The 21,950-nt window shown below is 45.8% G+C and overlaps 1 protein-coding gene across 1 annotated transcript in view; it reads left to right on the top strand.

Annotated features, from left to right (window-relative positions):
* The window catches only part of LOC129838354 (staphylococcal nuclease domain-containing protein 1-like), a gene marked incomplete at its 5' end in the record, with an annotated part of 123,196 nt that overhangs the window by 68,866 nt on the left and 32,380 nt on the right, over positions 1-21,950 (top strand). The window contains 3 exons of the mRNA XM_055905293.1: positions 1,570-1,639; positions 8,166-8,279; positions 13,955-14,158. Coding sequence (XP_055761268.1) covers positions 1,570-1,639; positions 8,166-8,279; positions 13,955-14,158 — 388 coding nt within the window. The remainder of the gene's footprint in view (positions 1-1,569; positions 1,640-8,165; positions 8,280-13,954; positions 14,159-21,950) is intronic.

The following is a 21,950-nucleotide window of genomic DNA, read 5'->3' as shown; positions in this document are numbered from 1 at the left end:
ATTGTTCTGTTGTTCTGTTCTGTTGTTCTGTTATTCTGTTCTGTTGTTCTGTTCTGTTGTTCTGTTATTCTGCTGTTCTGTTCTGTTGTTCTGTTCTGTTGTTCTGTTCTGTTCTGTTCTGTTCTGTTGTTCTGTTCTGTTGTTCTGTTATTCTGTTCTGTTATTCTGTTCTGTTGTTCTGTTCTGTTGTTCTTTTATTCTGTTCTGTTCTGTTCTGGTTTTCTGTTGTTCTGTTCTGTTCTGTTATTCTGTTCTGTTCTGTTATTCTGTTATTCATTGAGGTAATTGCCAACCATAGTGAGTGTTGTACTTCTTTATTCTGAGAGGGAGGGAGGGCGGTAGGTTTTCTGGTTTTATTAAAGACTAATTAGGGTTGGGTTCCTGTTGAATGCAGCCACTGAGGAGTCTGTCATTCTTTCTCTCTCTCCTCTCTCCTTTCTCCTCTTCTCTCTCTTTCTCTCTCTTTCTCTCTCTTTCTCTCTCTCCTCTCTCTTTCTCTCTCTTTCTCTCTCTCCTCTCTCTTCTCTCTCTCCTCTCTCTTTTCTCTCTCTCTCTCTCTCTCTCCTCTCCTCTCTCTCCTCTCTCTTTTCTCTCTCTCTCTCTGTCTCTCTCTCTCTCTCTCTCTCTCTCTCTCTCTCTCTCTCTCTCTCTCTGTCTCTCTCTCTCTCTCTCTGTCTCTCTGTGTGTGTCTGTCACTGTTTGTCGGGCTCTCTTTCATCACTTTCTCCCTGACTGTTTCTCTTTCTGTCTCTCTTCTCTCATCATTCTCTCTACATGTCTGTCTCTCTCTCCCCTGTTGTGTCCACTCCACCGTTGCCTAATTGTTAGTAGCGTTTGTTTTCTCCTTCTGTCCATCCTGTGTCTCCTCTCCTCCTCGGGTTAATGCGGGTGATGTGGGCCACACAGTGATTGACAGGCTCTTTGACTCGCCTCTCCCTCCCACTGAGATATCCCACAATGCACTTCACCAATTGGCTTCAATACCTTTTATTTTTGATTATCTCTGTGCTTTTCTGGTACTATAGGCTTAGATTGTAGACGTAAGATTTCTCACACACCTTGAAATGAACAAGTCATACAGGCCAATATAATTCCCTCTGTTTCTATACAGTGGCCTGTCTGAAATGAAACATTTCAAATCCCATAGGATCTCTCTCCTCAAAGACCTTATCAATACAGACATATCCACCATCACACCAGCTCTGCTGGGAAATAAGAATGGAATGATTTACTCATCTCTCTCTCTCTCTCCTTTCTCTCATCTTCTCTAACTCTCTCATCTTCTCTCTCTCTCATCTTCTCTCTCACTCTCATATTCTCTCTCTCCCCTTTCTCTCTCTCCTTTCTTTCTCTCTCATCTTCTCTCTCTCTCCTTTCTTTCTCTCTCATCTTCTCTCCTTTCTTTCTCTCTCATCTTCTCTCTTCTTTCTCTCACTCATCTTCTCTCTCTCTCTTCTCTCATCTTCTCTCTCTCTCTCCATCTCCATCTCTCTTCTTTCTTTCAATTTTCACCTTTCTTTCTCTCTCTCATCTTCCCCTCCATCTGTTCCTTCACTTACCTCTCTAAAGGTACAGAGCCCGGGTAGAGAAAGTTCAATCGCCAGCAAAGGTCCATGTGTTCTACATCGACTATGGCAACGTGAGTACCTTTATAGCTCCATCCCTCTCTACGTGTGTGCCTGCCTGTGTGTTTGTGTCCATGTGTGTGTGACCGTGTGTGTCTATGTGTGTGTGACCGTGTGTGTCTATGTGTGTGTGACCGTGTGTGTCTATGTGTGTGTGACCGTGTGTGTCCCTGTTCATGTGTGTGTGTCCCTGTTCATGTGTGTGTGTTCATGTGTGTGTGTCCCTGTTCATGCGTGTGTGTCCCCGTTCATGTGTGTGTGTGTGTGTGTCCGTTCATGTGTGTGTGTGTGTGTGTGTGTGTGTCCCCGTTCATGTGTGTGTGTGTGTCCCCGTTCATGTGTGTGTGTGTGTCCCCGTTCATGTGTGTGTGTGTGTCCCCGTTCATGTGTGTGTGTGTCCCCGTTCATGTGTGTGTGTGTGTCCGTTCATGTGTGTGTGTGTGTCCCCGTTCATGTGTGTGTGTGTGTCCCCGTTCATGTGTGTCCCCGTTCATGTGTGTCCCCGTTCATGTGTGTGTGTGTGTGTGTCCGTTCATGTGTGTGTGTGTGTCCCCGTTCATGTGTGTCCCCGTTCATGTGTGTCCCCGTTCATGTGTGTCCCCGTTCATGTGTGTCCCCGTTCATGTGTGTCCCCGTTCATGTGTGTGTCCCCGTTCATGTGTGTGTCCCCGTTCATGTGTGTGTCCCCGTTCATGTGTGTGTCCCCCTTCATGGTTGTGTGTCCCCCTTCGTGGTTGTGTGTCCCCGTTCGTGGTTGTGTGTGTCCGTTCGTGGTTGTGTGTGTCCGTTCGTGGTTGTGTGTGTCCGTTCGTGGTTGTGTGTGTCCGTTCGTGGTTGTGTGTGTCCGTTCGTGGTTGTGTGTGTCCGTTCGTGGTTGTGTGTGTCCGTTCGTGGTTGTGTGTCCCCGTTCGTGGTTGTGTGTGTGTCCGTTCATGTGTGTGTGTGTGTCCGTTCATGTGTGTGTGTGTCCGTTCATGTGTGTGTGTGTGTGTCCGTTCATGTGTGTGTGTGTGTGTCCGTTCATGTGTGTGTGTGTGTGTGTGTCCGTTCATGTGTGTGTGTGTCCGTTCATGTGTGTGTGTTCCCGTCCATGTGTGTGTGTTCCCGTCCATGTGTGTGTGTGTCCGTTCATGTGTGTGTGTTCCCGTCCATGTGTGTGTGTTCCCGTCCATGTGTGTGTGTTCGTTGATGTGTGTGTGTTCCCGTCCATGTGTGTGTGGGTCCACATGCATTTGGAGCTGACTTCAGTTCGACAACGACAAGTGTAGTGGTAAGTAGCCATCATTAAAGAACTATCAGTTGTCTTTTGAAGGATGGTCCTATCTCTCCTCTGGCTCAGATGATGCTCTATCAGGTTAGCATCGAGCACCAGCCTAGTTAATGGCCAACTGTGGCCAACTCTGTGGCTGAATGCCATTCACTTGAATCACTTTCCCAGAATCAAAATAACTTTAGCCGTACAGCGCCATCAAGCAGGGCATCAATCATGTCCTATGTAGTTGAGGCTTTGTTGTTTCTGTCTTCAGAGCTCCATATTCCCAGTAATATAATCCCTATCTGAGCTGTTAGTCTGGGAAATGGCTCTGCAGGCCTTTTCTTTCTTTCTATATTCTCTGGATGACGAAAGCACTGCGTGTGTGTGTGTGTGTGTGTGCGCGTGTTTGTGTGTGTGTGTTTGTGCGCATCTCTGCACATCTGTGTCGTACCACCGCCACAAAGTGGCCCATCCAGCCGACCCTCCCCCCATGGGAGATTACCCATGGTGCAGTGCGGTGCTTTTGTGTGCGTCAGGCCGGTGACCTCATAGCGGGCGCCCAGGGCTGAGTATGGCAGACGCGATGCGTCCTGGCATGTTGCTGGAAGTGTGATTCTCTCTCTGAGCTGACTGGGAGCTCCCACAACAACTGGGAAGCTGCTACTATGGAGGGCTTTCTCTCTCTCCCTTTCTCCCTCTCTTTCTTTCTATATCTCTCTTCATCTATGTTTTAATCTCTCTGGCTCTCCTCTCTCTTGTCTGTCCCTCTAGCCTCTCTATCGCTTTCTCTATCTCTCTCTATCGCGTTCTCTACATTCATTTCTTTCCTCTCTCTTGTCTGTCCCTCTAGCCTCTCTATCGCTTTCTCTACCTCTCTCTATCGCGTTCTCTACCTCCATTTCTTTCCTCTCTCTTGTCTGTCCCTCTAGCCTCCCTATCGCTTTCTCTAACTCTCTCTATCACGTTCTCTACCTCCATTTCTTTCTTCTCTCTTGTCTGTCCCTCTAGCCTCTCTATCGCTTTCTCTAACTCTCTCTATCACGTTCTCTACCTCCATTTCTTTCCTCTCGCTTGTCTGTCTCTCATTTTGCTCAATCTCCTTTTATATAAGTCCTTATTTCTCTTTCTCGTTCTCCCATTTTAATGTTGTCTCCATCTCTTTCTCTCTCTTTCCATCTCACTCAGTTATTATTCTCATCTATCGTTTTACATCAATAATATTCTATTAAAATATCACACTGCAGATCTTCAACGTGTCTTTCCATCCTAATCAAATTGTCCGGCCTAAATTACTGCCCGGTCATTTGCATATAACCATACAACACATCGTATTTGATCTTAATTTCCACATTTACTGTGCTATCAAACTATATGGCTTAAATAAATCTCCCATTTTTCCTGTCATTAATATTATGTCTTTGTGTGGGCAGTCCAAACATTCACCTGTTAAACCATGGGTCATTAAGACTTATACATGTCCTCTACTCTCCAATGGTGTCCCATATTAATTCCACGGGCCCAGTGTGTGTCTGTCTGTGCGTGTCTGTTTGTGTGTCTGTCTGTGTGTGTCTGTTTGTGTGTGTGTAGCGTGCGTCTGTCTCAAGGTGCCTCACGTCCACCTACCTTACTCCAAACTCACGTTTCTACTACCCACTCATTCTGTGTGTGTGTGTGTGTGTGTGTGTGTGTGTGTGTGTGTGTGTGTGTGTGTGTGTGTGTGTGTGTGTGTGTGTGTGTGTGTGTGTGTGTGTGTGTGTGTGTGTGTGTGTGTGTGTGTGGAGAGAAAGAGAAACAGAAATAGGGAGAGGTCATTCCCTCAAGGTCTTCCCTCTCCTCTCTCTTACTGTACTCTCCCCTCTCTCTCCCTCTGTCCCAGCCCTCCTCTGAGTTTCCCATGGTACTCTGTGTCCCTCTGTGCCTGGAACATGCACCTTTTAAAAAAAATTCCAATTGAAACTAAATGAAAAGGAATGGATTGAGGTGGGGTTCTTCAATCTTTTGGTCTATAATTTTTTTTGGCTGTGTCATCTTGGTTTTTGGAGCAAAATGACAAAAGTAGACTGCTTGCCTGAGTGTCTTGACACTGCTGTTGTCAGATAGGAGGCTTGTGGAAGTTTGTCTTGACACTGGTGTTATCAGATAGGAGGCTTGTGGAAGTTTGTCTTGACACTGCTGTTATCAGATAGGAGGCTTGTGGAAGTTTGTCTTGACACTGCTGTTATCAGATAGGAGGCTTGTGGAAGTTTGTCTTGACACTGCTGTTATCAGATAGGAGGTTTGGGGAAGTTTGTCTTGACACTGCTGTTATCAGATAGGAGGTTTGGGGAAGTTTGTCTTGACACTGCTGTTATCAGATAGGAGGTTTGTGGAAGTTTGTCTTGACACTGCTGTTATCAGATAGGAGGCTTGTGGAAGTTTGTCTTGACACTGCTGTTATCAGATAGGAGGCTTGTGGAAGTTTGTCTTGACACTGCTGTTATCAGATAGGAGGTTTGTGGAAGTTTGTCTTGACACTGCTGTTATCAGATAGGAGGCTTGTGGAAGTTTGTCTTGACACTGCTGTTATCAGATAGGAGGCTTGTGGAAGTTTGTCTTGACACTGCTGTTATCAGATAGGAGGCTTGTGGAAGTTTGTCTTGACACTGCTGTTATCAGATAGGAGGCTTGTGGAAGTTTGTCTTGACACTGCTGTTGTTGTCGTTAGATAGGAAGTTTGTGGAAGCGACTGGTTATCTCTAGCTATTATATCAGGGCTCTGCTGAGCAGAGAGAGGATCGTGAGTTAGCCCTTTAAGTCGGTGCACATTTAGTTTTCTGCCCAACACTACACAGCTGATTCAGATAACCTTCGTATCATCATGCTGGGATCATTTGAAACAGCTGTGTAGTGCTAGGGCAAAAAGCACAACATGCTCCCAGGGGGGGCCCCAGGACCCAGTTTGAGAACCCCTGGTCTAAGACTTCAGTTAAACTGGCTCTCTCTTTCTCAATAACCCTCCATATCTCTCTCTTTGTTGATATCCCTTCGTATCTCTCTGTCTCTCTTTCTCAATAACCCTCCATATCTCTCTCTCTGTCTCTCTCTTTGTTGATAACCCTCCATATCTCTCTCTCTCTGTCTCTCTCTTTGTTGATAACCCTCCATATCTCTCTCTCTGTCTCTCTCTTTGTTGATAACCCTCCATATCTCTCTCTGTCTCTCTCTTTGTTGATATCCCTCCATATCTCTCTCTGTCTCTCTCTTTCTCAATAACCCTCCATATCTCTCTCTGTCTCTCTCTTTGTTGATATCCCTCCATATCTCTCTCTGTCTCTCTCTTTGTTGATATCCCTCCATATCTCTCTCTGTCTCTCTCTTTGTTGATATCCCTCCATATCTCTCTCTGTCTCTCTCTTTGTTGATATCCCTCCATATCTCTCTCTGTCTCTCTCTTTCTCAATAACCCTCCATATCTCTCTGTCTCTCTCTTTGTTGATATCCCTCCATATCTCTCTCTGTCTCTCTCTTTGTTGATATCCCTCCATATCTCTCTCTGTCTCTCTCTTTGTTGATATCCCTCCATCTCTCTCTGTCTCTCTCTTTGTTGATATCCCTCCATATCTCTCTCTCTGTCTCTCTCTTTGTTGATATCCCTCCATATCTCTCTCTGTCTCTCTCTTTGTTGATAACCCTCCATATCTCTCTCTGTCTCTCTCTTTGTTGATAACCCTCCATATCTCTCTCTGTCTCTCTCTTTGTTGATATCCCTCCATATCTCTCTCTGTCTCTCTCTTTGTTGATATCCCTCCATATCTCTCTCTGTCTCTCTTTCTCAATAACCCTCCATATCTCTCTGTATCTCTCTTTGTTGATATCCCTCCCTATCTCTCTCTCTTTATTGATATCTCTCTTTCTCTCTCTTTGTTGATATCCCTCCATATCTCTCTCTCTACATCTCTTTCTCTCTCTTTGTTGATATCCCTCCATATCTCTCTCTTTAGTGATATCTCTCTCTCTACATCTCTTTCTCTCTCTTTGTTGATATCCCTCCATATCTCTCTCTCTTTATTGATATCTCTCTCTTTCTCTCTCTTTGTTGATATCCCTCCATATCTCTCTCTGTCTCTCTCTTTGTTGATATCCCTCCATATCTCTCTCTGTCTCTCTTTCTCAATAACCCTCCATATCTCTCTGTCTCTCTCTCTTTGTTGATAACCCTCCATATCTCTCTGTCTCTCTCTCTTTGTTGATATCCCTCCATATCTCTCTCTGTCTCTCTTTCTCAATAACCCTCCATATCTCTCTGTCTCTCTCTTTGTTGATATCCCTCCATATCTCTCTCTCTTTATTGATATCTCTCTCTGTCTCTCTCTTTGTTGATATCCCTCCATATCTCTCTCTCTTTATTGATATCTCTCTCTGTCTCTCTCTTTGTTGATATCCCTCCATATCTCTCTCTCTCTCTTTCTCAATAACCCTCCATATCTCTCTGTCTCTCTCTTTGTTGATATCCCTCCATATCTCTCTCTTTATTGATATCTCTCTCTTTCTCTCTCTTTGTTGATATCCCTCCATATCTCTCTCTTTAGTGATATCTCTCTCTCTACATCTCTTTCTCTCTCTTTGTTGATATCCCTCCATATCTCTCCTCTTTCAGACCCAGTCTTTTAATATTTGGGCTTACAGCAGTGGTCAATGTAGTAGTTAAGGGAGGTCTTTGTTTTGTGGATGAAAGAAGCTCTAATTGAGGTGAAACAGTGTTTCTGTGTTGCGCTCTTTGATTCTGTTGAGGACGCATCACATCCAAGCTCTGCATGGTGCAATAAAGGCCTGTTAAAACATGTCTCTCTCTCTACCTCTCTCTCTCTACCTCTCTCTCTCTACCTCTCTCTCTCTCTATCTCTCTACCTCTCTCTCTCTCTATCTCTCTACCTCTCTCTCTCTACCTCTCTCCCCTACTCTCTCCACCTCTCTCTCTCTCTCTCTCTCTCTCTCTCTCTCTCTCTCTCTCTACCTCTCTCTACCTCTCTCTCTCTACCTCTCTCTCTCTCCACCTTTCTCTACCTCTACCTCTCTCTCTACCTCTACCTCTCTCTCTACCTCTACCTCTCTCTCTACCTCTACCTCTCTCTCTACCTCTACCTCTCTCTCTACCTCTACCTCTCTCTCTACCTCTACCTCTCTCTCTCTACCTCTATCTCTCTCTCTACCTCTCTCTCTCTCTACCTCTCTCTCTCTCTACCTCTCTCTCACTCTACCTCTCTCTCTCTCTACCGCTCTCTCTCTACTTCTCTCTACCTCCACAGAGAGAGATAGTACCGTCCACGCGCCTGGCTGTCATTCCCCCGGCCTTCAGCACTCGGACCCTGGCTGCACAAGCCACTGAGTACACCTTCGCCTACATCCAGGTCCCACAAGACGTAAGTTTTGTACACAGAGACACATACATACAGTGGCTTGCGAAAGTATTCACCCCCCTTGGCATTTTTCCTATTTTGTTGCCTTACAACCTGGAATTAAAATAGATTTTTTGGGGGAGGTTTGTATCATTTGATTTACACAACATGCCTACCACTTGAAGATGCAAAATATTTTGTATTATGAAACAAACAAGAAATAAGACCCCCCCAAAAAATGAAAACTTGAGCGTGCATAACTATTCACCCCCCCAAAGGCAATACTTTGTAGAGCCACCTTTTGCAGAAATTATAGATGTAAGTCTCTTATGTGTCTATAAGCTTGGCACATCTAGCCACTGGGATTTTGGCCATTCTTCAAGGCAAAACTGCTCCAGCTCCTTCAAGTTGGATGGGTTCTGCTGGTGTACAGCAATCTTTAAGTCATACCACAGATTCTCAATTGGATTGAGGTCTGGGCTTGGACTATGCCATTCAAAGACATTGAAATGTTTCCCATGAAACCACTCGAGTGTTGCTTTAGCACTATGCTTAGGGTCATTGTCCTGCTGGAAGGTGAACCTCCGTCTCAAATCTCTGGAAGACTGAAACAGGTTTCCCTCAAGAATTTCCCTGTATTTAGCGCCATCCATCAATCCTTCAGTTCTGACCAGTTTCCCAGTCCCTGCCGATGAAAAACATCCCCACAGTAGGATGCTAACACCACTGTGGGGATGGTATTTTCCCACCGGCCAGGGAAAATACAGCACGCCATATTCAAATAACATGATATAAAAATCAAACTTTCATTAAATCACACATGTAAGATACCAAATTAAAGCTACACTCGTTGTGAATCCAGCCAACATGTCAGATTTCAAAAAGGCTTTTCGGCGAAAGCATAAGATGCTATTATCTGATGATAGCACAACAGTAAACAAAGAGAGTAGCATAATTCAACAGTGCAAGCACGACACAAAACGCAGAAATAAAATATAAATCATGCCTTACCTTTGACAAAATTCTTTTGTTGGCACTCCAATATGTCCCATAAACATCATAAATGGTCCTTTTGTTCGATTAATTCCATCGATATAAATCCAAAATGTCAATTTATTTGGACCGTTTCATCCAGAAAAACACAGCTTCCAACTTTCGCCAAGTCACTACAAAATATATCAAAAGTTACATGTAAACTTTACCAAAACATTTCAAACTACTTTTGTAATACAACGTTAGCTATTTTTAAACGTTAATAATCGATCAATTTGAAGACGGGATGATCTGTGTTCAATACAAAAAGAAAACAAACTGACGCAACTTTTCGTAACGTGACTCTCTCAAAAAATGTACTTCATGTGACCCTGATTTATGATAGTCCTACTTCTTCACTACACAAAGGAATAACCTCAACCGATTTCCAAGGACTGGTGACATCCAGTTGAAGCGGTAGGAACTGCAAGCAAGTCCATTAGAAATCTGGTGTTTTAAGAAAACTCATTGAAAGACAGTGACATCAGAAAAATACAAATTCTGAATGGTTTGTCCTCAGGGTTTTGCCTGCTACATACGTTCTGTTATTCTCACAGACATGATTCAAACAGTTTTAGAAACTTCAGAGTTTTTTCTATCCAAATCTACTATAATAGTATGCATATCTTATATTCTGGGGATGAGTAGCAAGCAGTTGAATTTTGGCATGCTATTTTTACGAAAGTGAAAATGATGCCCCCTGCTCTCAAGAAGTTAAGCACAGTTTTTTTTCTGGCCACTCTTCTGTAAAGCCCAGCTCTGTGGAGTGCATGGCTTAAAGTGGTCCTATGGACAGATACTCCAATCTCTACTGTGGAGCGTTGCAGTTCCTTCAGGGTTATCTTTGGTCTCTTTGTTGCCTCTGATTAATGCCCTCCTTGCCTGGTCCATGAGTTTTGGTGGGCGGCCCTCTCTTGGCAGGTTTGTTGTGGTGCAATATTCTTTCTATTTTTTAATAATGGATTTAATGGTGCTCCGTGGGATGTTCAAAGTTTCTGATATTTTTTATAACCCAACCCTGATCTGTACTTCTCCACAACTTTGTCCCTGGCCTGTTTGGAGAGCTCCTTGGTCTTCATGGTGCCGCTTGCTTGGTGGTGCCCCATGCTTACTGGTGTTGCAGACTCTGGGGCCTTTCAGAACATGTGTATATATACTGAGATGATGTGACAGATAATGTGACTCTTAGATTGCAAACAGGTGGACTTTATTTAACTAATTATGTGACTTCTGGAGGTAATTGGTTGCACCAGATCTTATTTAGGGGCTTCATGTAGGGGGTGCGTACTGGCGGCAGAGAAGTCAGGCGCAGGAGAGCAAAAACTGATTTACAACCGCGCAGCTTAGTAAACAAAACCACCGTAAACAGAACAATACATCAATTAGTAACAAAACGCGGTACACACCAGCATAACGTGCACAAGCACTACAATAAACAATTCCAGACAAGGACATGGGGGGGAACAGAGGGTTAAATACACAACACGTAATGATGGAATTCAAACCAGGTGTGTGGGAAGACAAGACAAAACAAATGGAAAATTAAAGGTGGATTGGCGATGGCTAGAAGACCGGTGACGTCGAACACCGAACGCCGCCCGAACAAGGAGAGGGACCAACTTCGGCGGAAGTCGTGACACTTCATAGCAAAGTGGTGAAAACATATGAACGCACCACTTTTCAGTTGTAATGTTTTGAAACAAGTAATTTTTTTCATTTCACTTCACCAATTTGGACTATGTCCCTTACATGAAATCCAAATAAAAATCTATTTAAATTACAGGTTGTAATGCAACATAAAAGGAAAAATGCCAAGGGGGGTGAATACTTTTGCAAGGCACTGTACATACACACACACACACATACATACATACATACATACATACATACATACATACATACATACATACATACATACATGAATGAACGGGGTATGGTAGTGTGTGTGTGTATATATATATATATATATATATATATATATATAGATCAAAACACATGGTTTGTCTGAGTGGGGATCACATAGCTAAGATCAAAACACATGGTTTGTCTGAGTGGGGATCACATAGCTAAGATCAAAACACATGGTTTGTCTGAGTGGGTATCACATAGCTAAGATCAAAACACATGGTTTGTCTGAGTGGGGACCACATAGCTAAGATCAAAACACATGGTTTGTCTGAGTGGGGATCACATAGCTAAGATCAAAACACATGGTTTGTCTGAGTGGGGATCACATAGCTAAGATCAAAACACATGGTTTGTCTGAGTGGGTATCACATAGCTAAGATCAAAACACATGGTTTGTCTGAGTGGGGATCACATAGCTAAGATCAAAACACATGGTTTGTCTGAGTGGGGACCACATAGCTAAGATCAAAACACATGGTTTGTCTGAACTGAAAGTGTATGTTTTTACATCTGTCTAAGCTTAGTCTGTCCTAGCCTAGGATGTCTATTTTTGTGGTTCTGTTCGTGTGTGTGTGTGTGTGTGTGTGTGTGTGTGTGTGTGTGTGTGTGTGTGTGTGTGTGTGTGTGTGTGTGTGTGTGTGTGTGTGTGTGTGTGTGTGTGTGTGTGTGTGTGTGTGTGTGTGTGTGTGTGCGTCTATCCGTTTGTGTGTGTCTGTCCATGCGTGTGTTTGTAATGTGTGTGTCCTTACCCAATATGTATATTTGTTTATTTTCGAGTGTGTGTCTGGGTTCAAGGTGTGTGTGCTGTCCCCCTCCACTGAGTCAGTGTGAGGCTGCAGCAGGGTGATGTGGACCATCTGTCCGCCCAGGCCTCAGCCTCACCTCCACTCTCTACAGCTGACATAGCTCTCTACCTCTCTAACTCGCTCTCCCCCTTTTTCTCTCCCCACCTTTGTCTTTCTACCGCTCTTTCATTTGATCTGTCTCTTTCACCATTTCCCTTTCTTTATCTAGCTCCCTCTTTCTCTCTCTCTTTCTCTCTCTCCTCTCCTCTCCTCTCTCTCTTTCTCTCTCTCTCTCTCTCTCTCTCTCTCTGTTGGCTCTTGTATGGTTCATGTTTTCTTTATTCTATTCAATTCAAGGAGCTTTATTGGAATGGGGAAAATATGTTTACATTGCCAAAGCAAATGTTTTCTTTATCTCAGGGGTACTTACCCATCTTCTTTATATCCTCTCTCTTTCAGCTAATATTTCTCTTCTCTTTTCTTCTCAGTCCCTAAATCTCTGGTCAGATCTCTCAATCTCAATCTCTCTCCCTCTCTCTCTCTCTCTCCCTCTCAATCTCTCTTGCTCTCTCTCTTGCTCTCTCTGGGTTTTTCCTCTCCCTCTCTCTCTGGGCCTGTTACTAGTGGTGACAGCGTTTCTCCCCTGATGTCCTCTCTGCCCTGCCACCTGGAGTAGAGAGGGTGCTGCCTGGTCACTCACTCACCTGCTGTGACTCACACTGGCCAGTGGCCACACAGACAGAAACACACACAGTCAGTCATTCACTTAGACACATATTCCTATTAATACATGCATATAAGTTAAAGATATATAATACATTCTCCTCTGTTAGCATATATAGTTGAATGCATAGTTATGACCATCCACACACTGTTCCATTTCAGGCGCGTGCTAGTGCTAACCTTGTTACAGTGTCCTGTCCCACTCAGCAGAAGGCCCTGTTAGTGTCCTGTCCCACTCAGCAGAAGGCCCTGTTAGTGTCCTGTCCCACTCAGCAGAAGGCCCTGTTAGTGTCCTGTCCCACTCAGCAGAAGGCCCCGTTAGTGTCCTGTCCCACTCAGCAGAAAGCCCTGTTAGTGTCCTGTCCCACTCAGCAGAAGGCCCTGTTAGTGTCCTGTCCCACTCAGCAGAAGGCCCTGTTAGTGTCCTGTCCCACTCAGCAGAAGGCCCTGTTAGTGTCCTGTCCCACTCAGCAGAAGGCCCTGTTAGTGTCCTGTCCCACTCAGCAGAAGGCCCTGTTAGTGTCCTGTCCCACTCAGCAGAAGGCCCTGTTAGTGTCCTGTCCCACTCAGCAACAGGCCCTGTTAGTGTCCTGTCCCACTCAGCAGAAGGCCCTGTTAGTGTCCTGTCCCACTCAGCAGAAGGCCCTCATTCATATTGCATATCCCCACCCTGTCCCCTTGGCTCTCTCTCCTCCTCTCCCTCTCTCTTTCTCACCCTGTCCACTTGGCTCTCTTTCTCCCTCTATCCATCTCTCTCACCACCTCTCCCTCCCTCTCTCGCCCTGAGCACCCCCGCGGAGTGTGTGACAAGCTGACCACAGGAAGAAGAAGAAACAAAAAGCCCCTCACTTTTCCCCCTTGAACACTCAGCGTCCCTCTCCACACATACACACACACCACATTCACACCCCAAAGGCAGCTTGCTCGGGGGTTGCCATGGAGACAGGACCAGGGCAAGAGGCATGGAGGGAGGAGGAGAGGAAGGAGAGCAAGCGAGAGGGTCAGAGCAGTGATGAATGGGGAATGTTGGGGTGAACTCAATTGATCCCTGTTTTTTAAAGCCATGGCGGGGCGTGTCTTATTGCTCCTCAATACTCCTAATTGGCTTCCTTGTCTCGCTCTCTGAGCACAATATGAATCCCTTGTATTAGAGGACTAAAGATTTCAGGATAAACTGTTCCGGCTCAACAGCCTCCAGCAGGGTGACCTAACCCCTTGACCTCCCTTCTCCTCCTCTTCCACCCCCGTTAGGAGGATGCGCGTGCTGACGTGGTGGACAGTCTGGTGCGGGACATCCAGAACACCCAGTGTCTACTCAACGTGGAGCACAGCGGCGTCACCTGCCCCCACGTCACACTGCAGTTCGCCGACTCCAAGGACGACGTGGGCCTCAGCCTGGTCAAGGAGGGCATGGTCATGGTGGACGTGCGGAAAGAGAAGCACCTGCAGAAAATGGTAGGAAAATGGCAGAGAGAAATGAAAGTCATGTTTACCTTAAGTTTTCAGTTTTATAATGACTTTGTCAGGGCACTATGGCTAAAACAGATGTGTTGTATGTACCAGTGCTAGCATATGTACCAGTGCTAGCATATGTACCAGTGCTAGCATATCTACCAGTGCTAGCATTGGGCCAAATGTATTGGCGTTAGAGTTGAGAAAAGGTTACGCTGACATGTGCCATACGTTTTCAGGTCATAGTGACTTTGTCAGGGCCAAAACGTGATACTGGGTGACAGTGTATGTGACTGGCTGGCTGTGAAGGGTCTAGTCTATTTCAGCAAGGCTGTTAGCCTTACGCTACCATGCTAACAGGTCAGTGTTTTTGCTATGAATAAGTGCTAGCATTTGGCTAAATGCTGACGTGTTTAGTAATCCAAAATGAAGACCGATCTGAAGCGATGCATCTCTCCGCTCCTCTCGGTACGTCTAGCTCTCAGCAGGACAGGCCCCTCTGACGGCGGCCATTTTGTAATGTCATGAAGTGCAGCTCGTTTGCCTTCCCTCATTATGCTAATTCAACTGGCACACTCCAAGCCTCTCTGTGAATGAAAGATAAAGGCAGAAAAGTGATATTTATTCCTGGTGTAATTACGCTCCTACGCGCCCGACATTACTCCACTCTGTCATTTAGGTACACAGTGGCACACACACGTTCACACACAAAGACACAGAAATGGTTTCCCCGGTCAGAACACAAACACTCATAAACATATGAATGCATACCAACACACCCACACACCACACAGAATTTTAGACTTAATCACCCTTGTTTCCCTATACCACCACTAAAGTTTTACAACCCATTGAAAGACACTTAGTCAGCCCACGTCAGTCAATAAGTAACTGTATAGTGTGTATTTGTCGCCAGGGTGCTCACCTTTGACCTCTTTGGGCCACTGAGACTGTAAACAGTATTGTGTTGAAACGACCCACTGGAACAGAGTCAGAGCAGTGATTAAAACCCTGCTGTCCACTGAAACAGGCTAATAGAGCCATGCCGTCTGAACCCTGCTGTCCACTGAAACAGGCTAAAAGAGTCATGCAGTCTGAACCCTGCTGTCCACTGAAACAGGCTAATAGAGTCATGCAGTCTGAACCCTGCTGTCCACTGAAACAGGCTAATAGAGCCATGCAGTCTGAACCCTGCTGTCCACTGAAACAGGCTAATAGAGCCATGCAGTCTGAACCCTGCTGTCCACTGAAACAGGCTAAAAGAGTCATGCAGTCTGAACCCTGCTGTCCACTGAAACAGGCTAATAGAGTCATGCAGCCTGAACCCTGCTGTCCACTGAAACAGGCTAATAGAGCCATGCAGTCTGAACCCTGCTGTCCACTGAAACAGGCTAAAAGAGTCATGCAGTCTGAACCCTGCTGTCCACTGAAACAGGCTAATAGAGTCATGCAGTCTGAACCCTGCTGTCCACTGAAACAGGCTAATAGAGCCATGCAGTCTGAACCCTGCTGTCCACTGAAACAGGCTAAAAGAGTCATGCAGTCTGAACCCTGCTGTCCACTGAAACAGGCTAATAGAGTCATGCAGTCTGAACCCTGCTGTCCACTGAAACAGGCTAATAGAGTCATGCAGTCTGAACCCTGCTGTCCACTGAAACAGGCTAATAGAGTCATGCAGTCTGAACCCTGCTGTCCACTGAAACAGGCTAAAAGAGTCATGCAGTCTGAACCCTGCTGTCCACTGAAACAGGCTAATAGAGTCATGCAGTCTGAACCCTGCTGTCCACTGAAACAGGCTAAAAGAGTCATGCAGTCTGAACCCTGCTGTCCACTGAAACAGGCTAAAAGAGTCATGCAGTCTGAACCCTGCTGTCCACTGAAACAGGCTAATAGAGTCATGCAGTCTGAACCCTGCTGTCCACTGAAACAGGCTAATAGAGCCATGCAGTCTGAACCCTGCTGTCCACTGAAACAGGCTAAAAGAGTCATGCAGTCTGAACCCTGCTGTCCACTGAAACAGGCTAATAGAGTCATGCAGTCTGAACCCTGCTGTCCACTTAAACAGGCTAAAAGAGTCATGCAGTCTGAACCCTGCTGTCCACTGAAACAGGCTAATAGAGTCATGCAGTCTGAACCCTGCTGTCCACTGAAACAGGCTAAAAGAGTCATGCAGTCTGAACCCTGCTGTCCACTGAAACAGACTAATAGAGCCATGCAGTCTGAACCCTGCTGTCCACTGAAACAGGCTAATAGAGCCATGCAGTCTGAACCCTGCTGTCCACTGAAACAGGCTAATAGAGTCATGCAGTCTAAACCCTGCTGTCCACTGAAACAGGCTAAAAGAGTCATGCAGTCTTAACCCTGCTGTCCACTGAAACAGGCTAATAGAGTCATGCAGTCTGAACCCTGCTGTCCACTGAAACAGGCTAATAGAGTCATGCAGTCTGAACCCTGCTGTCCACTGAAACAGGCTAATAGAGCCATGCAGTCTGAACCCTGCTGTCCACTGAAACAGGCTAATAGAGTCATGCAGTCTGAACCCTGCTGTCCACTGAAACAGGCTAATAGAGCCATGCAGTCTGAACCCTGCTGTCCACTGAAACAGGCTAATAGAGCCATGCAGTCTGAACCCTGCTGTCCACTGAAACGGGCTAATAGAGCCATGCAGTCTGAACCCTGCTGTCCACTGAAACAGGCTAATAGAGCCATGCAGTCTTTCAGGCCTGTTTGTCTTATGCTGGTCATGTCTCCTGTGCTGCTCTCTCTGAAACGATGCTGTTCAGACTGATGTGAAGGCTCTGGGTGCATCTAGTTCATTGATACAGTCTAAAGTGGTATAGTTTTAATAGTCTAATAGGGGGGGGGGGGGGGGGGGGGGGGCTAGACAGGTGGAAGCACCCTGAAGGCCTTCTACCTTATCACTTTAAAGTCCCCCTGGCAAACAAACTCCTCTGTCAGCTAAAGACTGACCACTAACTGAGCTCAGCTTCCATTTCCTCAAATGGCCTTTATTATTAAATGTTAAAGCTGGAATGCTTAGTGGTGAAACTCCCACGTCCGTTTGTGATATTACAACAACAAACACCGTTTTGTCCCTCCTGACATCATTGTTTTCCAGATGACAAATGGATGTTCTCAGGCGCTGGTCTTGTTTCATAGAGGAGAGCGGATTTATTTGAAGGGAAGCCGTTGTAGTCAAGCTAGGCTCTGTTTGTTTTGTGGATATGCCCTGCAGCAAATGGACAACACACTTAAGCATTGTCCATGCAATAAAGACAGACAATATTAGTATAATCATAAATGTATGCACCGGCTGCTAGTATTGTTGGAGAGAAAAAGAGGGAGGTCGATGGAGAGAGGAGAGAACGACAGAGAATGGGAGAGAGAGAGAGAGAGGAGAAAATAATGTAGAGAGTTAGAGGGATAGATATAGAGAGAGAGGAGAAAATAATGTAGAGAGTGAGAGGGATAGATATAGAGAGAGAGAGGAGAAAATAATGGAGAGAGTGTGAGGGATATATATAGAGAGAGAGGAGAAAATAATGTAGAGAGTGAGAGGGATAGATATAGAGAGAGAGGAGAAAATAATGTAGAGAGTGAGAGGGATAGATATAGAGAGAGAGAGGAGAAAATAATGGAGAGAGTGAGAGGGATAGATATAGAGAGAGAGAGGAGAAAATAATGGAGAGAGTGAGAGGGATATATATAGAGAGAGAGGAGAAAATAATGGAGAGAGTGAGAGGGATAGATATAGAGAGAGAGAGGAGAAAATAATGGAGAGAGTGAGAGGGATATATATAGAGAGAGAGGAGAAAATAATGGAGAGAGTGAGAGGGATATATATATATAGAGAGAGGAGAAAATAATGGAGAGAGTGAGAGGGATAGATATAGAGAGAGAGAGGAGAAAATAATGGAGAGAGTGAGAGGGATAGATATATATAGAGAGAGGAGAAAATAATGGAGAGAGTGAGAGGGATATATATATAGAGAGAGGAGAAAATAATGGAGAGAGTGAGAGGGATAGATATAGCGAGAGAGAGGAGAAAATAATGGAGAGAGGGAAAGAGATATAGAGAGAGAGAGGAGAAAATAATTGTGAGAGGGATAGATAGAGAGAGAGAGAGAGAGAGAGAGAGAGACAGAAGGCGGGAGCCAGCCAGAGGAGGTGTGGAGGGGAAGATAAAGAGCTGAGAGAGGGAGAGTGCGGTCTGAGTCAGGCGCAGTAAAACCAGGCATGCATCACTGCAGGGCCAGAGTGGCTAACTTTAAGAGCGCAGAGCCGTGACGGGCAGTTAGCTAGAGGCCTCCCAACGCAAAGGACTAAACTAGCTGAAGAGCCCACACACGTTATTGCATAGGCTAGTTGTCGCTTAGTATGCGGCCTACACAGTAATACATAGACATGATGCCATTATATGAAGGTGGTTGATATTACCATAGAAATAGGATTACCATTCTATGGATATTACATGAATACATAGTGATGACATGACATAGACATATGTATGTTCACAGGTATTACATTTCAAATGAGATGTTAGTATGTTATTGCATATCAGGTTACTATAGCATCAGAACAGCCATCTGTTTGCTTTAGTGCAGTCAGGGATCTGGAATACGTCTCAGGTGTATTGCATTGGCTACTGTGTGATCAGATGAAAGCTACTGGCCTGCATATTGTCAATGATTAATGACACAGCATCGGCTTATTACATACAAACACATATTGCTGGGGATTGATATTCCAACAGGACGGAGATGATATTCATTCAGACTGGATCACACACTCCTGTCACACATCATGTGTACACACACACACACAGTATCTTACTGAGCTGATATTCATTCAGACTGGATCACACACTCCTGTCACACATCATGTGTACACACACACACAGTATCTTACTGAGCTAATATTCATTCAGACTGGATCACACACTCCTGTCACACATCATGTGTACACACACACACAGTATCTTACTGAGCTGATATTCATTCAGACTGGATCACACACTCCTGTCACACATCATGTGTACACACACACACACAGTATCTTACAGAGCTGATATTCATTCAGACTGGATCACACACTCCTGTCACACATCATGTGTACACACACACACAGTATCTTACTGAGCTGATATTCATTCAGACTGGATCACACACTCCTGTCACACATCATGTGTACACACACACATACAGTATCTTACTGAGCTGATATTCATTCAGACTGGATCACACACTCCTGTCACACATCAAGTGTACACACACACACAGTATCTTACTGAGCTGATATTCATTCAGACTGGATCACACACTCCTGTCACACATCATGTGTACACACACACACAGTATCTTACTGAGCTGATATTCATTCAGACTGGATCACACACTCCTGTCACACATCATGTGTACACACACACACAGTATCTTACTGAGCTGATATTCATTCAGACTGGATCACACACTCCTGTCACACATCATGTGTACACACACACACAGTATCTTACTGAGTTCAACAGTGTATCCAGATAGTACATCACCCGCCCAAGCTACTCTACTGTCGGGTGGAGATAGTACATCACCCTCCCAAGCTACTCTACTGTCGGGTGGAGATAGTACATCACCCTCCCAAGCTACTCTACTGTCGGGTGGAGATAGTACATCACCCGCCCAAGCTACTCTACTGTCGGGTGGAGATAGTACATCACCCTCCCAAGCTACTCTACTGTCGGTGGAGATAGTACATCACCCTCCCAAGCTACTCTACTGTCGGGTGGAGATAGTACATCACCCTCCCAAGCTACTCTACTGTCGGGTGGAGATAGTACATCACCCTCCCAAGCTACTCTACTGTCGGGTGGAGATAGTACATCACCCTCCCAAGCTACTCTACTGTCGGGTGGAGATAGTACATCACCCGCCCAAGCTACTCTACTGTCGGGTGGAGATAGTACATCACCCTCCCAAGCTACTCTACTGTCGGGTGGAGAGTGTGAGAGTGTCAGGCTGAAGAGCAGGTGAATGCAGACAGGAGGCAGTCTGTATGAACTGCTGAGCTCTCTCCTTTCATATCCTGAAATGAGTCAGGAACTCCCTGTAGAACTCACTAACTCCAACAGCTTTGGCAGGGCCGACGGCTGGTCCTCCCCCTTAGCCTGACACAAACACACTATCGCACACACACTCAGACACACACCTCCTCCGCCGGTCATTGCCTCAGAGCCTTAAACCATGTGGTGTGTGTGTGGTTGGGTGATGGAGAACATGCCTTCCCCTCCTCTCTCCCCTCCTGTCTCCCCTCTCTCTCTCAAGCCTTCGCCCCTCAGGCATGCTGGCATGGGAGGCCATCTTTAGGGAGAGCACTGGCACTAACCCCCCCTCCCTACTCTGTCGGTCTAGAGTGGCACTCTGCCACCCCTGGCACACCGCCACCCGCACACTGAGCACTCACTCACTCCTCCCATCCCTTTTAATGTCTCTCTCACTCCCTCTTTCCATTTGCTCTCCCTCCCTCTCTCTCCATCCATCTCTCCTATGTTCACCTTCTCTCTGCCTCTCCTTCCATCTTCCCGTCTCTCGCTCGACCTCCCCTTCTCCATTTTCCTTCTCATCCATCTCCCTCTTCTCCGAGTCCTGTCTCTCCTTCCATCCCTCTCTCTCTTCTCCTAGTCCTGTCTCTTCTTCCATCCCTCTCTCTTCTCCTCGTCATGTTTCTCCTTCCATCCCTCTCTTGCTCTTCATCCTGTCTATCTCACCTAGCCCAAAGAGAGGTTGCGCACAGCAATATTGGAAGGCAAGGTGCTAGCATCCAGAATTTGCATGAATTTGCATGTCTTTGAGAGCGCCGCCATGATGAATTATAATCCACAGGAATTAAAGTAAACGGCGGTGGATCAGACCTTTCATTCTAAATGAGATGTGATTTAAAACGCTGTTAATGCTGATTATTTCCGCTCTGTCTTAGCCCAACCCTGGCCTCTCCCTCAGCCCCCCTCCCACATTCTGCTTCATGCCTCCCTTTGATAACATTATTCCATGGGGGGGTGTATGTGTTGAGGCGGGGATGGTGGGGAAAAGTGTGTGTTACGGGGGAATCAATTCAACGGCTCAGACAAGAGACGTACTGTATGTGGCAGGGACCTTAGACAACCACGTATTATAGATACTGACGGCTCGAGCTGCTAGCTCCGTCCATGGGCAAACCAGCTGGCTGGAGTGTTCATGGACATATTGATTCTATCCATATCCCAGTCCATTGTCCCCACTTGCTTCAAGATGTCCACCATTGTTCCTGTACCCAAGAAAGCGAAGGTAACTCAACTAAATGACTATCGCCCCGCAGTACTCACCTCTGTCATCATGAAGTGCTTTGAGAGGCTAGTTAAGGATCATATCACCTCCACCTTACCGTCACCCTAGACCCACTACAATTCACATATTACCCCAATTTAAGAATGTCAAATGCTGTTCATTGAATACAGCTCAGCATTCAACATCATAGTGCCCTCCAAGCTCATCACTAAGCTCAGGGCCCTGGGTCTGAACCCCTCCATGTTGAACTGGGTCCTGGACTTCCTGACGGGCTGACCCTAAGTGGTGAAGGTAGGCAACAACACCTGTCACATTGATCCTCAACATGGGGGCCCCACAGGAGTTCATGCTCAGCCCCCTCCTGTACTCACAGATCACCCATGACTGTGTGGCCATGCACGTCTCCAACTCAATCATCAGCCTAGAGGGAGGAGGTGAGAGCCCTGGCGGAGTGGTGGCAGGAAAATAACCTCGACCCT

The sequence above is a fragment of the Salvelinus fontinalis genome, chromosome 39, assembly GCF_029448725.1.
Source record: "Salvelinus fontinalis isolate EN_2023a chromosome 39, ASM2944872v1, whole genome shotgun sequence".
NCBI lineage: Eukaryota > Metazoa > Chordata > Actinopteri > Salmoniformes > Salmonidae > Salvelinus > Salvelinus fontinalis.
This window is presented reverse-complemented; position numbering and strand designations above follow the sequence as displayed.